The 15671-nt window shown below is 43.7% G+C and overlaps 2 protein-coding genes across 2 annotated transcripts; one reads left to right on the plus strand and one right to left on the minus strand.

Moving 5' to 3' along the window:
* Positions 1-13: 13 nt before the first annotated feature.
* Positions 14-11303, minus strand: LOC100117553 (protein O-mannosyl-transferase Tmtc3). Its single transcript, XM_001601703.6, has 14 exons — positions 10566-11303; positions 7598-7734; positions 5994-6075; positions 5799-5898; positions 5590-5705; positions 5304-5476; positions 4653-4908; positions 4421-4569; positions 4032-4341; positions 3654-3944; positions 3385-3567; positions 2812-3096; positions 2022-2526; positions 14-529 (listed from the first exon to the last, which is right to left on the minus strand). Exons 1-14 carry the CDS (start codon positions 10755-10757, stop codon positions 258-260), a joined length of 3051 nt encoding a protein of 1016 aa, XP_001601753.2. The 5' UTR covers positions 10758-11303; the 3' UTR covers positions 14-257.
* Positions 11304-13077: 1774 nt separating this feature from the next.
* Ndufa9 (NADH dehydrogenase (ubiquinone) 1 alpha subcomplex, 9, 39kDa) lies at positions 13078-15212 on the plus strand. The gene is made up of 7 exons (NM_001172316.1): positions 13078-13207; positions 13358-13566; positions 13670-13963; positions 14037-14203; positions 14283-14411; positions 14483-14672; positions 14761-15212. Exons 1-7 carry the CDS (start codon positions 13168-13170, stop codon positions 14953-14955), a joined length of 1224 nt encoding a protein of 407 aa, NP_001165787.1. The 5' UTR covers positions 13078-13167; the 3' UTR covers positions 14956-15212.
* The last annotated feature ends 459 nt before the right edge of the window (positions 15213-15671 follow it).

A 15671-nucleotide genomic window follows, 5' to 3' on the forward strand; every position in this document is an offset into this window, starting at 1 on the left:
GATACCATCGACGTACGAATTCTTTTAAATATATTTTATAAAATTTCCTATTTTATACAGCATATAAAACAATACTCTGTATTTCACTTTATATTCACACATTAGCGCTATACGACTATACCATCGTCGATAACCCTCAATATATGTATAATAACTTTACATTATTCGGCGGGGGCTAACATCTCTTCTTTTTCATCTTCTTATCTCTCTTCATCTTCCTTATCTCCATCTCTTACACAGTATAATATACTCCCGCGTTAGACCTTGCTCCTGGTGATGGCGGCGGCTTGGCTGCGGTTGGCGATCAGCATCTGCTGCTGCTCGAGCTTGGAACGGGCGCTGGCGGCGCGCTTCTGCGCGAGCTCGAGTTCCGCCGTCGCGTCAGCGCTTATCGTCCGGTCGAATACGCCGCTCGTCGCCGACGGCTGCTGCTTCAGCATACTACTCAGACCGTCCACTACGCTGTCCGGGTGGTGCTGCTGAGGTGGAGGTTGCTGCTGCTGAGCGCTCGGTTGATGCTTCGATGGACCTTTTAAGTGGACAAACGAAAAAAGGATCGATGGTTAAGTACTAAATCAGATTGAATAGATATTGATCGAGACGTATGAATTTTTAACTTTGCTAAAAGTAGTTGGGTTTCATGGATTGGCCTTTCTAGTGCTTGGTTTTTTATTGGATATCGTAGATTAGTCGCTTTGGCTGTTTGTGCCACGATATCCAAATAAAAGGGAATTGAAAAATTTTAGACGATAGCCTGAGAATATCGATGAGTATTTTAAATTTGTATTATGTATATATGGACGGAAATCATCCATTAGAGTTGATGATTCTGCTACTATGATTCTGACAGTATCGGATAATTGAAAAGGAAATGTGGATGTAAATAAAGACCAAGATCAAACGTTAATTTTAACTTCGGATACGTCAATGATTCTCAATTAGAAAATCACATTGACGTTGATAACGTGTAAAAAACTGAAAAATTAAAACGCAATCAAAAAGCAGAGGTTTTTTGAGGAAATTAAGAAACCGTCTCAAAGGCTAAGAGCCATAATCGTGAATTATATAGACATGTTACAAGTTTAAGCTAAGTCGCCGTCGAGCTGCGAGCTTTATTTTAGACGGGTTAATTCTGTACGCTTAGTGCAGTTATCCTTGAAAAATCCAAAAAAAATGCAAAATCCTTTTTCCACTTAAACTCCCAAGTTAAACGGATCTACATTTTAAAGTTTAATCCAATTAATTGTCACAGAAAATTGAATGTAGAGAAAGGTCTGCATAAGAAATAGTATTTTTGAGTATGAAAAATTACCTTTTTTTACAATACGAAAAGTCGACAATTAAGGAAAAGACCATTTAAGTTCGTAATTCCCGAAAAAGGATTAAGAAAAATGCTATTACAGGTCATTTAATAGCGTGAAAAGCGTATCCCCTTTCCATATATTATCGATCAGGCTTTACCAGACTGATTCTACTAAGTGCGGATGCCGTATTCACACTCACTTGGTTTAATCAAGCTTTTGCTTGTTATTCATGATTAATTGCAATGATGGGAGGAAAAGTATTTGTTTAGCTGCCCACCGAACATATAGGATTGACGGACCCATGACACCGATAAAAACGATAATAACAAATAATTAACACAATCAATAACGGGCTTTTTAAATAAATAAATAACTAAAATCCAAATATTGACAGACGCGGATTTTTCCCGAAAACTAAACCAATGCCAAATTTCAAATATCGCATAGAAAAATCGGTGGAAGCTCCAGAGCTGTTCCAACAAAAAACTTTGATGGGCAGTTCACGTCGAAACTTTCGCTATCCGTATTCTGTCAATAAATTTCACTAACTGTATAACTATCCTAATAAATTTACTCTTCTCGCGCAAAAAAACTTTTCTTCCAGTTTAAAAGAAAGTGTTCGATGCTTTTTGCATAAAATAGATTCATTTCTCTATTTACTTTAATACGTTAATAAGTTACAAATAACTAACAACAGCTAACACAATAGAAGCTCACCCTTGATATTCACTGGTGCCCTCCGCGCATTGACCGTATCACCACTCCCTTGCTTCTGTTGAGGTTTGCTCCCCAGATGATTGTGCACGACCGCGTGATTCAAAAACACCGAGTTATCCGGTTTGCCGAGAAACTGCTCGCTCGTGGGGTCATCCACTGCTGCACCAGAGTCACCAGCACCACTCAATGTTTGCTGCTGATGAAGCGGCTGAGACTGAGGCTGTTGCTCCTCGTCGGGCTGCTCCATCCAAAGAGACTCGTCGAAACGTTCAACATCCTCCTCGGAGACACCGGCGGCAGCCAGCTCCTCCTTGGGCAGTCGACTTATACGTGCGCGCACGATCGCCAGGTGTCGGTGCACGTAGTCCTGCTGAGGTGCGAGAGCTGCTGCACGCTCGAGGCATTGCGCTGCCAAACCGAGTTTACCGCGCTCCACCATCACAACGCACAAATTATGCAGGCCCTGGATGTTCGTCGGGTCCAGCTGCAGGATTCGCCTATAGCACTATGAACCAGAAATGATGCTTTTTATTGAGAGATCCGTTACTAAGTTTAATAAAATAAAAATATACATCAAGATTTAATAAGATAACTTTCGATATGAATGCATATTGTATGTTCAGGTATCCAGGTCATTCGATTAATCAAATTAGAACAGAACTTGAAATCTAGTATAACTTCCAAGAGCTAATTTAATTAGAGCAAGCTGTCACCTTGAAATTTTAAATTCAAATATAACTTCCATCTTTAACGGAGCAGCTTATGTTCTGAGAAAAACGCCAATACGTACATTCTCGGCAGCATCCAAATCTTTGATGTTGTTAATGTATATGTCCCCGAGTAAAATTAGGCCTTTCACGTGATCCGGATGAAACCTGACCAGCTGATTCAAAAAGGGTGCCGCCTCGAGCGGCCTCTGCTCATCCGCCAGCAGCAGAGCTAGATTGAACAGCGCCGATCTAAAGTCCTCCTTTAACGCCACGGCGTTTCGGAACCACCTCTCGGCGCTCTCGCTGTCGTGGTCGTCCATCGCCAGCATACCCAGATTAAAATGGACTCGCTCGTTGTTCGAGTCCTGAAAATTCAAGCACTTCTGTAGAATAGAATTGTACGGGTGTTCGATGGTTAAAATATCATTCCACTTGATCGCGGAGGAGTATGAATAATTCGGCAAGAAAGCGTCGAGTGGAAACTGCGCATCAATTTGCAATCAGTTTAATGGAAACGGTCGCAAGCTCATCCGGCTTCATCAAGTAGATTTAGGAACGTCGGACGCTTTAAGACAGCATTTCATTGAGCCGCGCGAATCCAACTTACGACCTCGTAAAGTCAGAAAATATAACACCAGCTCGGTCGAAATTACCTTTCTCAATAGCTTCAAAAGCCTTTCCCTCGCGACTTTGCGCAGTTCCGCGCGGCCCAGCTCCTGCAGCAGTATCGCCGAGTTCAAGAGCGCCTGTTCGTGCTCCGGGTCAAATTCCAGAGCTTTGTCTAGATAAGCTAGCGCCTGCGATGCCTTGCCTTGCTCCAGAAATACGACGCCAAGCTGCGAGGGCCAGAGGAAATGGATTAGTCAAATTGTTTATAGCTTCACACCAGTGTTTGTCAAAGTTGTAATAGAATCGCCCTTACGTTGTAATAGATGTCGGGGTTGTTGCTGTCGTAGAAGAGGGCGCGTTCGTAGACTTCCTGAGCTTCTTTCGTGCGGTTGAGTTTGATCAAGACGTCGCCGCGATTGATGTAGGCGAGTGTGTAGTCAGCCCGCATACTGATCGCTTGCCGGTAGAGGAGGTCGGCTTCCTCGAGGCGCGTCGCGTTTTTCGCGATAAGATTCGCAAGATTTACGAAGACGTTAAGGTGATTTGGCGCTATACGCGCCTGGTACGACTCGCCCGGTTTCGCCTTTGGCAGCAGCGACTTTGCCTGGGAGCAATGAAATACATAGAAATATTTACTCACTAAATTAACGCATAAGATCTAGCGCAGAGTCTTGTCGAAGCAAGCAATCACCTTCAAGTATGCATCCTCGGCCTCTTTGAACATCTTAAGATGATTATAAGTCCGGCCGACATTGATGTGTGCGCCGATGTCATCGCCTTGGACCTGCACAGCCATATTGAAGAAGTTCAGAGCCTCCTTGAATCTGCCCTGACTCTCGAGAGCATGGCCCACGTTGTTGAAGAGCTTGGCGTTGCGGTCGTTCACCTTCAGTCCAGACATGAATATCTGGTACTCGTCCAGCCAGTCGTAATTTCGCACGTACGTCTTGGTCGCGTGTGCCAACAGCAGGGAGAGCAGAAGGATGACCGAAATTTTTTTACTGGAAGATAACGAAGAGACGTGAGTTATACGGAGCCGTGGTATTGCAAATTGATATGAAGTGAGGTGAAGATGGTTACCTCTTTTCGCAGAGGATGTGCCAGCCGTACCCGACCAGCATACAGAAGCCCATGGATGGTGCGTACAGTACTCTCTCGGCGACTACAAATCCAACTGGAAAAAATAGATTCGAAGCCGGTAGAAATGGAAGTATCATCATCGCCAAACTCTGTAACAGAAAGCCATCGGGGAATCAGCACCACAAACTCGTGCGTCTTTACACGAACTGTAAGTAGAATAAGATATACAGACCATAATGATAATTATCGACGTTTGTCTACTGCGCGTGAGAACCGCCGTGACCAGGAGCCCGATGACCGTCGAGTGGGCGGCTAGGGTCGCCACGTTTCTAACATCCAACAAAGTCTCTATCAACGGTATCGTTCCCATCGTCCAGTCACAGCACAAGTCAATTGGAAGGAATAGCAGCCGCAGATTCACGGCCGCCAAATAATTGTACGTCAACTGTCGCGTCGGTGTCGAAGCTACGGAAGCGGGATTGTCAAATCTGGAAAATACAATTATGCTCGTGTACACCTGCGCTATACATATATGCATCGAACACAGCGAAAGAATCGCACGAGCGAGAGTTTATCGCATAATCCGAATCTACATGGCAGCGGGGGAGAGTGGAAATTTTGAATATTAATACGAATCCAAATTCCAATGAAAATCAATGCAAAGCGGCCGCGCGGGGAAAATTTGTGGCTGCCTGTACAATCATGTGTACGAATCTGCATGCGGATCGAATCGGCGCTATTGCGAATTAATGCACGCCGGACGAAATTTATGAGAGAGATTTGAAAATCGCTCGATTAACATTTCCATCTCGTCGCAGTCAAGGAAACCTCGTCGCTCCATACGATGTACTTATAGTTGTGAGAGAAAAAAAAAGTGACTCACCTGGTAAATACGGGCAGCTTCGAGCCCATTACGTGTAGTCTTAAAATTAACAAACTAAAGGTAACGAGGGTAACGGCCGTTAGCCGCTTCGTGCCCTCGCTCGACCAGGTCGGCGAAATCTTTTTACCATCGAACGCCGACTTTACCGCTAATACAATATCCAAAGCTCTAACCTGTAACACATAGAAAGAAAGAGAGAGGACGAACGAGCGGCCGTTAAATTCGAAACTGCATACATTAAAGGGGGAACTTTGCTCCTAGCTGTATCGTAATATTATACACTCACCCTTTGTACAACGAAAATTTCATACAAAACGCAGACCGCCGTCGCGGTGATGCCCTGCTCCTTGCACAGCATGGCGATGAACACAAAGAACATCGACATTATTAATGATCGCCAGCCTACAAGTGTCCAAAAAAAGTGTTCCAGTGTTAATCCAGCTATAAATCCAGATGTGAAAAATAAAGGAGAGGAAAAAAAAAATAAGTGTATACCTGTGGATCTCTTACTTCTGCAACACTTAGTATACGTTATTAAAGCCGCCAGGTAAAATAAGGACGATAAGGTCTCCGCCCTGCCGACGACCCCAGTAACCTGGAAAAGGCATAACCGTTGTTTTTAATCGCATCGTCGTCGTCGTCGTCGTAGGAGGAGAAGAGCCATATAAATTGTCGAATAAAGGAGCTTACCGCCTCCGTGTGTATGGGGTGAACGGCGAAGAGAAGAGCAGACACAAAACTCGCTACGTCGGGGAGAAACATCAAACACGTTCTGGAATCAGAAAAAATGACGAGGGTTCGCTCCAGTCAGTGATACGTGCCAGTGCGCGATTGAGCTGTTAAGCTTTCGGATGGGCTGTTTCCTTCCTTTATTATTATCTTTTCGTATAAGTCCAAATTCATTCGCGATATGGTCAAGCCAATTTCACATTTGAGCAAACTATTGTTAAATTAATTCAATTAACTCAACACTTTGTTGCAGCGCAATAACTTTGTCCAGAAACAATGTATGCAATTAACAGACACGAACTGATTAAATTTTGTCAAAAAACTAATTGAATAAAGCGCGCATACCGTTCGAACGTTTCAGCCTCGGTACGAGAAAATCCGATGAAAAGAGAATGCAAAGTCGCTGGAATGCAGGAAACAAAAAAGCAACAATGATACTTGAAAAAAAAAAAAGAAAGTGTACCAAATCAAGTTTATTCGTGTGTATGCCATTAACGCGTACATGTCAACAAGCATCAGACTCGCTGCGAGGAGCCATTAGCGGGATAAAGCGCGAATTGTTCACTCGAAACATTTTATACTAGGCTCGGGTGCAGCGCGAAAGGTAATTTTCAGAAATTCAATTATGCGCATAGCCTAATTAGCTTAATTAGAAGCTGCATATTACACAGAGCAATTTTTTTCCATCCTCCAGAACTCTGCAGAGGTGTCGATGTAATTTCCTTGATAGTCGAGGCGGGAAATTTGAATTTTGGAAGCTCGTCACAGTCTCCGATGGCTAATAATAATTCCAGCAAAACTAGTATGCACTGCATTAATTAAAGCGTATTTTTCCCCGAAGCAGCATGTCACTCCTTACACATCTCGCGTAATATATATATCTCGGGCCTTTGTACACGCGCTCGTACGTATAGGGATATACAAACAGCCCATCCGCAAGCTCATCGGAATCTTTTCGAGGAAATCCGCCGCGGGTGAATCCCTCTCTTCCTTCAAAGGCACGCGCAGCGACGAGTTGATTTCGGGCTCTTCTTTTATTATCCCCTTCTCTATATACATATATATATATATATACACGCTGCACGCACAGGGGGAGGATTGGCTGAATGCCCGGCCACCAAATGAATAACAAACAATTTTTCTTCTCTCTCCGCACGGCGTTTTAACGAGGTCCCGGCGTTACGTAACTTTTCAATTCGCTCTTCCTTTCTCTCTTTTGCCCCGGCTCCTTTTGATATGAAATTCTTTTTAAATTACAGCGAAAAAGGCCAGTCTCTGTGAATCGACTGCCGGCGGCGCTGATCGATACTCGCCCTCTCTCGCTGCCTCTCATTCACTGCAGCTGGTTCCCTCTCTGCATGTGTGTGTGTGTGGGTGTCTACACACGCGCGACTACGCTGCGGATACATTGAGAGGCAGAGAGAGAGAGAGAGAGAGAGAGAGAGAGAGAGAGAGAGAGAGAGAGACGTGTATAAAGCTTTCTGCTGCGGATACACATATAGAGAGTCAGGGTGTAAGAGGCTGAATCCATACAGGCTATATGTAGAATATGTACGGATACGTACCTGAAGTACAAGAGGCATACTCCGACGTGCAGAATGACATTCAGCAGGTGATAGCCCATGGGATCCAATTGATGTATCATGTAATTCCAACGGAATGTGAGAACGCAGAGCGGCCTGTACGATTTGTGCGATTGTTCCTGCGCAAAAGGAGAGACATTTTCATTGGTTAGATAGATGCGTGTACTGTATATAAGCGACTGTTTCGTTTGATGTGCCGCGCGGGCTCGCGCGGATAATGACATTGGGCTGTAAGTGCCCTGATTTTGCACGCACGCGCGCGCGGATGTAATGGACAAAGCGCGAGCGACTGTTAGAGGGCAGATTGGATATCGTTGTATCGGGTAGAATGACGATAACTGATTTATATAATTATATTAATGGATATCTGCAACGGGCTTTATGGATTTAACGGTGTTTTGATGCTTGGAGAGAGAGAGAGAGAGAGAGAGTGAGTGTACATATACCAGTTATAGTAGGGTAGTTATTGCGATAGTTATACTTCGATTTGATTGATTGAAGCTTTTGCTATGCTGTACAGACGTGTAGTACGTTGTATCCGATGAAACGGAAACGTCGCCGCAATTTTCTTATGCTGACACGTTTCACATAGTCTATCATTGAATTTAGTATTAACGCTTTTATCTTTTGATGCCTGTCTTCTAGTTCAGTTCGCAGTAATGAGAGCAGTTCTCTCGCTTTATATATAGTGGACAGTCATCGGTTTTATACAAGGATCACCTTTTTCTTGCAAATTTTCAAAGGCTATCGCGCTTATGAATGATTAGCATTTAGTAAGTCGTAAAATAAGATTCAAAAATAAAGTTTATGACGCTATTACTTCGGCATGACATGCAAAATTTTATTTATAGAAAAAATGAGAATTGCTCGAGTCGAGTTTCAACTTGAAAGTCTACCTTTCACCACGAACACTTTTGCATGATTTAAGTGTATTTCACTTATTTAAAAAAAAAAAAACACTTAAAATTTGAGCTTCAAACTCGCACAGCTTGCTTCTTTTCGAGCTCGCGCAGGCAGTCATCTCAAATACGTAGATCAGAATTCATTTATGAACGAACTATTCCGGTAATCTCTGAAATTTTGTTTCGCATTTACATATTGTATACCGACCGTAGAAACTATTCGAGCACTTGAAATTTTAATGAGCAATGATTACGACAACGTTTTCCACGACGAACCGAAACTGTCAGTTAAAAATACCCGATAGAAGCTCTGGATCCGTTTTCAGAACTGCGCATCAAGGACCGTGAAGTTATAATTGCGAATGCAAACGAATCGTACATTAATAATCGTATATAAATAATTGCATTATAGGTAGAAGTCCAATAGTACATTACGATACGTGTGACTTAAATGGTTCTTTTTTACACGGTGCAGTTAGCACCCGAGCGTAGCAAGTGCGATAAACACGGTGCAAAAAAATATAATTTGTGCTATAATAGAGCTTTTTATAATGGAAATGAATTTCAGGTAATTCTTGTGTCAATTATGCGCCGTGCGGCGAATATACAAAAAGAGATATCATTCCATTATTATTTATGTCGAAGCTCTATGTACTCCAATACGATCGAAGCTGTGCTGAACGCTTGAATCGCGCGAGCGAAATTTCGAGTAACTTTTCATCGGCAGCTTCTCAATTCATTTTATAGATTATTATTTTGTTTTTCAATCATTACTCGCCGTCCAACAAGCAAAGCCCTTTGATCATTCGTTTTTTTAATATACACACATCGTACAGATTGCGCGCGTAAACATCGATCTCCTCGTAATATTAAATTTGCGATACAAATATTTACAAAAAGCTACGCGTATTCTGCAAACTAACAAAAGAACATATCAATCAACGTTATTGCGTCTGGGAGAAATTTATTTAACGAGAAAAATCTGCCGAAACTATACACAGTTTTCCGCGCACTCGTCGAGCCAAAAAAATCGCCAATTTCATCAAGAATTCACGTCGTCTATAAAAATAAAAAGTAACAGCTCCGAGTCAATCCCCTCGTCCGCAGACTGTGTACGGGTATATATCGTCCCTGGCGCGATCATCAGCATCAATTTTAAAGCCATCATCAGCACCCGAAATCCGCGAGCGCGACGACAGCACTCCCCTTCGTTTTTCAATCTCCCTAATCCAATCGAGCCCTCGTGCAAGCGCGCGAGCGAGCGAGCGAGAGAGAGAGAGAGAGAAAAGCCTCTCGGCCAACAATCAAAATCAATTTATAAGCCCCTCAATCAAGCGCACCGCCGCGCGCGATAAATATACAGCGAAGCGCTGATAATTCCCGATCGCGGAGCGTAAATCACGCCGAGAATAAACGTACAAGTACCGCACGCTGACGTCGATCACTCTCGCGTGTAGAGGTGTATATAAGGAGCATTACGCGTGTTTAGAGCTGTGGAGAGAGAAAAACCGAAAGAAAAGAGTCGATTCCTTTGAGAGCAGAGAGCGTGAAAACAAAAGCGCTATTTGCGTATAGGTATACGAGGTATAAGCTCGTGGAGTCATCCGCTCGCGTCATTACACACGCGGAGCGCCGTGGAGAGTTTCTCTGAAAAGAAGGTAAGCGGCGGCGACGATCGCCGAATGAAAACGGACGGACACACACACACACACACGACGACGCGCACGGCGGCGGCAGCGGCGGCGGCGGCGGCGGCAGCCAGTGGATCAATACGCCACGCGCGGCTTCCAAGCCATAGGCGCCGCTGCTGCTGCTTTGGGGGCAGTTGTTATATATCGTCCTCCTTTTCTTTCCTCCTGCAGCTGCCGCGAGAGTGTAAGAGAACGAGAAAGAGTCGAGCCTTTTCTATAGAGCTCTCCCTTTTGCCTGTACGTATACGTATGTGTGTACGAGTGTGATCCTGTACGCGCAGAGTATGCACGAGGGGTGTACGCGCAGCGACGGGTCTTTAAAGAGAGAAAAGAGAAAAAAAACAACAAAACCCTCACCTTGTGCATGGGGGTACCCCAGAAGTCGTTGAAGAAGACATTCTTGAGGGGCGTGTGCGGTCTCAGGTCGCGGTTATCCTTGATCGCGGATATGTCGTCGAAGACGAAGCCGCAGCCGAGACTGTTGAGGTAGCAGGCGAACGCGGTCGCGGCTACCACAGCCGCGAGGGCTCCGCGCGCGGGCACTCCCATGTCATGCCCCCGGCTGCGAACACCACCTGCTGCCGTCTCTCAGCTTGTTTACCACCGTCAAATCGACTGCAGAGCCGGCATATCTCTCTCTCTCTCTACGTTCTCCTTGGCTCTATCTTCCTTCCTCCTTTAATCTCCTTAGCCTCGTGGAAGCTTGACCAGAGACTGACGTCGGCCGGACAACAGCAGCTGCAGCTCCGAGACTCGGGGTCGACGCTCTCGAGGCCGCTTCCTCATAATAACGGTACGCGCGCAGCTATGTGATGTGCTCGGATTTCGCTATAGACACTTGGCTGCGCGCTGAAGTTCTTCCTCCTTCCTCGAGCCTTCCTCTCCTCTGCTAACCGCGAAGACGCGCACACAGACACACGACTACCTCCTCCTCATGCCGATCGCTTCGACGCGGTTGATATTCTACTTCGGCTGTGCGAAAAACACTCGCGAGGACACGGTGTGCGAGTGTCCGGAGAAGACGCGTTGCTGATGCTGCGAGTCCCGGAGACTGTGTGAGAGAAATAGCCCTGTCTGAGCTGCTCTGCTGCTGCTGCTGCTGCTGCTGCGCCGGTGCTGGATATATTATTATTTTGGCGCAGGCGCGAGCTGAGAGAGAGAGAGAGAGAAAGAAGGATACGATCAGCACACACACACACACACTGTGAGCTCTAATAAGGTCTGTTCGCTGTGAGAGGCAGAGCGGAGCTGACCTGCAGCTGCTGCGACGCGGGCGAATGTAAGGACGTGCGTTCTTTTGCGTGATTAATGGGGGTTTTTGGTTTTTCGACCGCCGGCCGATTTACGGTTGTTTTGCGGTGCTCTATATAACTGCGGGGTATAGAGATGGATGGGGAGGGTTGTCGATGCTTCGCTGATTATTGCCCGGGGATTCAGCTGCTTCGCTGTGTATATTATCGATGCTTTTTTGCCGATACTTATATTAGCTATTTTTAGGGAATGAAGCGGATTAGTTTGCAGGAACTATTCGATGCTTTTATCGCAGCTCTAATTATTATTCATTATTTCACAACATATATAACAATTTAGGTTTATACGCGAAACCGCAGTAAATTACCCCTTTATCTGCTCATCATTCGCGCTGGATTCGCGCGTGTTTTTGCGTACACGCTTTGACGCCGACGAGTTAAGATCTTCGGAGCTATATCAATTATAATAACGGCGTTGCATGTTGGAGTCGCATAAAAGCGCGCGCCTTTTAACTTTGAAGCGGGGAAAAAACGCGCTCTTGTATAAAATTTATCATCCGCGTGGGTGCGTTAAAAAAAAAAAAATTATAACCAAATTGTTATTTATCGTTTTAATACACTGCAGCGCGCGACTCTTTCAAAAGATCTGCTTCAACAGAATACAATTTTTAGGTATGTAGTGTCTCTCCAGAAAAACATCGCATATTACACATTTATTTATCCAGCATGACAAAATCCATCTCTCGCCTGCAGACGGACGAACGAACCCACCAAGCGTAAAACTAAAAGAGACGAATCCGTACACGTCTCTGTTATACCTATATATGTATATGTACAAACACGACGGCGCCTGCGCGGCTCAACTTTTTCGGCTCTTATGCGCGCAATTTTTTTGCTCGACTCGCGCTCTATATATGTTTATGCGGTACGCCGCCGCCGCCACGTCTTCGTTCCTTTTTTCGCGCGCGCGAGTCGCCGCAGCAAGCGACTCTCTTTTTGACGAATTAATTTCAGCTTTTTATGAAAGAGACGCACTTTGTGCACGGCGCTATCCGGCTCGTAATATGCGCGGGCACGTGTCGCGCGGTTCGCATTTTTAATGGAGAATTCGTATTTCTTTTCTTGTTTTTTTTTTTTAGATTTTATTTACTTTCTTTTGCAGAGAGGGCTGTCCCGGAGTAAAAAGGTGGTCAGTTCTTTTTTTCGGTGCGATGCGCGCGGATGGATGAGTTGAAGGCCAGTGTGTGACGCGTTACGTTGGTTAATTTTAGCGGCTTTTGAAGTTCTGTAATTTTGGGATTAAAAGCTCAAGCGTAAAACTTTTGGCGAGTTCTACTTTTATGAGTTTTTCGTACAACTTGTGAATTGCCAAAAAAAAAGTGTTATTAGAATGAAATACAGTTTTTTTTTTACATTTTCTTTTTATACCATTATAAACATTGAAAAAGACAACGAACTACTTGGCATCCCTCGGCAAATGCAAACACTTCAAATCTCCCCCCTCACGATAGAGCTCAATCCGAAATAACCCGAAACTTCATTACCGACAGTCGAAAAGGTCGCAACCTCTTTCCAGATGTCGCCAGCTCTCGACTCTCGTCTAGAAACCACGACCACACAGACGACATCGACAACCTCGCCGACGAAACAGACGTCCCGACTCTCACGAGCGCGACGTCGGAGCGAGTTTTTCGCCCCCGAGGTCGAAAATGGCCGCGTTGATACCGAGGACTCAGCTGCGAGCAGCAAGTAAGACATGCTCCTACGTCCGTCTGTAAATACGGGAACCGAATGAAAAAGCTCGAGCCGATCTGCCAGTCGTTTTTCCCATAAAAAGTTTATTTTTCATTATGTAACTGTCAATAAAGCCAGTTTTATTTACTGTTTATCTGTTCGCAGCAAAACAAGGTTTGTGTGCCGCCAGTCAGGCAGTGCAGGTCTGCAACTACTCGCAGAAGCCTAGGATCATCAAAAACCCGACTACTGCCAGTCTCAGGAAAGGCACTGGTGGTCGCAGCTCTTTCAATGGCATTGTCTGCACTGTCTTTGGCAACTCTGGATTCATGGGCAGATATGTCTGCAATCGGCTGGGCAAAATTGGAACCCAGGTGTGTTTGATTTTTTTCAATGAGTTGGCGCGTTTTGGAGCAATGCATTGATAGCTCAAAAGCCTATTTGTATTGCTTAATTTCTTACTGTTTGCAATTTCAGTTGATCCTTCCTTACCGAGGAGATTTCTATCAAGTTGCACCTTTGAAGTTGTGCGGTGATCTTGGACAAGTTCTATTTCATCCATTCGACCTGCGAGATGAAGAATCCATTCTCAAGTGCATCAAGTACTCCAATGTTGTCATAAACCTCATAGGCTGTGACTGGGAAACCAAGAACTTTACTTACGACGACTGTCATGTCCAAGGTGCAGCTAGGCTAGCTAGGATTTGCAAGCAGAATGGAGTCGAAAGATTCATTCATGTGTCTTGTCTAAATGCCAGCCCCAATCCTGAGGTATTTATCTTCTGCATGTTCTGTTGAAATAGTGATTAAGCAAATCTATGTTGGCACTTTTTACTTTTTCAAGCCAATCTTACTGCCAGAGGGCTCCAAATTTTTCAAATCCAAGTGGGAGGGTGAATCGGCTGTAAGACAAGAATTCCCTGATGCCACTATCATTCGACCAGCTGATACTTATGGAACTGAAGATCGTTTCCTTGCGTATTATGCGCATAGATGGAGACAGCATTTCAGGTAAACACTGTTACTTAGCTTACAAATTCAAATTTTAAATAGTTATTGACGATTCATTAACATTTGTATGCTTTCTTAGAGGTATACCGATGTACAAGAAAGGTGAGCATACTGAGAAGCAACCTGTATGGGTAGGAGATGTTGCTGCTGGTATTGTTGCAGCTATAAAAGATCACCAGAGCGCTGGCAGGACTTACCAATTTGTTGGGTAAAGAAAGCTGTTTAACAATCATTCATTGATTTTTTTTTCATCACGAGTTACATTTAACCGTTTTTCAGGACAAAACGTTACAAACTTTCGGATCTGATGGACTGGTTCCAGGAAATGTTGAGACGCGAATCAACTATTTACGGATACCGTAGGTTGGATCTGGATAGGATGCCACTATTCAAACTAAAAGTCACCCTTACTGAGTTTCTCAGTCCTGCCTATCCTATAGGATATTTACATTGGGAAGGTTTGGAAAAGGTAAAAAATTATTTTTTCTTCTTTATGCGTGTGTTGCTAAATATTTTTAAATACATACAAATTCATGATTTAAAAAATGGGTCAACAGGAACACACAAGTGACAGGATCGTGAAAGGTGTACCCACGCTTGAGGATCTTGGTATCACACCAGTAGCAATAGATACACAACTTCCGTGGGAAATCAAGCCTCATCGCTACGACGGCTCCTACGAGGATTCAGTTGGAGAGTACCCGGAAATTATTCCTCCGAAGCCCTTGGCTGATAAGGCTCTGAATTTCTAAATTAGTTATGAGTCAAAGTCATAAATACATTCTAGAGAAAAACACGCGTCTATTTATTACGAGTGGCTTAGCATCGAATTCGGTAAAAATCTTTATTTCAATTCCGTTGGTACGGAGTGCTATAGAAGCAGTGAATGTATTGAAACGATCCATCTTTGTAAATAATAAAAATCTGTTATATTATAAAAATCGCAAAAATTTCAAGTGAATAACTCGTGACTTCTAAAGTAACTTGAATAACAACAATTTTTTAATTTAGTTCGTTTAGTTTTTATTACGTCCTCGTTATTCTTACCGTGAGTCATATTTTTAAAATGTACATACAAGATCCGGAGCAACGTTTGGTTTACATACTGTGAATTAACAAATGGGAAGTTTTATTGCATAATCTCATCTGCATCGACATCTTTTGAATGCTACAAATCAATCCTGTAAGTTTGACATACAGCCATTTTATGTCAAATTTTGATTTCATTCATTTTATTCTCAACTTTTTCTGTTGACCCTCTTTTAATTGTAATTGACATTTTATATCAGAAATATCGCTGTGTAATATAATGTATCACGATTCAAAATCGAATTGCTTACAACATCAGTCTTTCACAGTAATTATTTTAGAAAAGAGGAAAAAAGTGGTTCAATAGTCTTTTGACCTAGAACATTATCTGTGATTTGTCTCAATTTCTAAGTATCGATACACATCATGCAATCGCTCG

This window comes from Nasonia vitripennis, chromosome 3 (genome assembly GCF_009193385.2).
Source record: "Nasonia vitripennis strain AsymCx chromosome 3, Nvit_psr_1.1, whole genome shotgun sequence".
In the NCBI taxonomy this organism is placed as follows: Eukaryota; Metazoa; Arthropoda; class Insecta; order Hymenoptera; family Pteromalidae; genus Nasonia; species Nasonia vitripennis.

What these genes read in the sequence shown, in the direction of transcription:
- LOC100117553 (XM_001601703.6), bottom strand. Translation starts at nt 10,757, where the DNA reads ATGGGAGTGCCCGCGCGCGGAGCCCTCGCGGCTGTGGTAGCCGCGACC. An exon ending in CGTCGATAATTATCATTATG is followed by an intron (nt 4,570 to 4,652) that starts GTCTGTATATCT and finishes TTTCTGTTACAG; the next exon opens with AGTTTGGCGATGATGATACT. An exon ending in CACATCCTCTGCGAAAAGAG is followed by an intron (nt 4,342 to 4,420) that starts GTAACCATCTTC and finishes GTTATCTTCCAG; the next exon opens with TAAAAAAATTTCGGTCATCC.
- Ndufa9 (NM_001172316.1), top strand. Translation starts at nt 13,168, where the DNA reads ATGGCCGCGTTGATACCGAGGACTCAGCTGCGAGCAGCAA. An exon ending in ATGCCAGCCCCAATCCTGAG is followed by an intron (nt 13,964 to 14,036) that starts GTATTTATCTTC and finishes TACTTTTTCAAG; the next exon opens with CCAATCTTACTGCCAGAGGG. An exon ending in AGATGGAGACAGCATTTCAG is followed by an intron (nt 14,204 to 14,282) that starts GTAAACACTGTT and finishes ATGCTTTCTTAG; the next exon opens with AGGTATACCGATGTACAAGA.